The 535-nt window shown below is 52.1% G+C and overlaps 1 protein-coding gene across 1 annotated transcript; it reads right to left on the bottom strand.

The window, feature by feature from the left end:
* PAAG_12098 (hypothetical protein) lies at positions 1–437 on the bottom strand (the record flags this gene model as incomplete). Its single annotated transcript, XM_015847634.1, has 2 exons — positions 1–392; positions 431–437. 2 exons carry the CDS (start codon positions 435–437, stop codon positions 1–3), a joined length of 399 nt encoding a protein of 132 aa, XP_015702784.1.
* Between the last annotated feature and the right edge of the window lie 98 nt (positions 438–535).

Here is a 535-nt window from a genome sequence, read left to right as displayed (position 1 = left end):
TCACTCAATCTGACGATTGGAGAGGATTTCAGCCAGGTTCCTTCGAAAACGGGAGCTCAGTGTTCGGAAAGCTCTTTTGCTCGGTGCCGCTGGAGGAGGGGATGGCCCTGGTGACTGGGACGGAGCAGCTTGATCGTTTAAATCACAGTCTGCTCCTGGAGTCATTTCTGGTTGAAGTTCTGGTGCTGAAGGCGAGGATTGAGGTGGAGACGGGCGAGTCGATACTATGAACCCAGACGACGGGGATGCGGAGGAGGAGGCCATCTGTGTTTGAGCTTGCGGCTGCTCTTGTCCAGGGGGCACAACGGGTGTGGAGGTAGCGTAGATGGTTATTGTTTCTTTTACAGTAACTGTGGTTTTCAGGTATTCGATTGCCTTGGGGAGGGAGAATTCTGTTTGTGTTGGGAGAATGTTAGAAGGTATATTAGACGACGCATTGTTACTACTGGGCAAACGGGAAGGTAATAGGATGGTGGCGGGTGGGTTGGATTCTGGACATGTTGCTGTTGATTGGGGTGGTTGGGTGGTTGTGGAG

This window comes from Paracoccidioides lutzii (genome assembly GCF_000150705.2).
Source record: "Paracoccidioides lutzii Pb01 unplaced genomic scaffold supercont2.15, whole genome shotgun sequence".
Classification (NCBI taxonomy): domain Eukaryota; kingdom Fungi; phylum Ascomycota; class Eurotiomycetes; order Onygenales; family Ajellomycetaceae; genus Paracoccidioides; species Paracoccidioides lutzii.
This window is presented reverse-complemented; position numbering and strand designations above follow the sequence as displayed.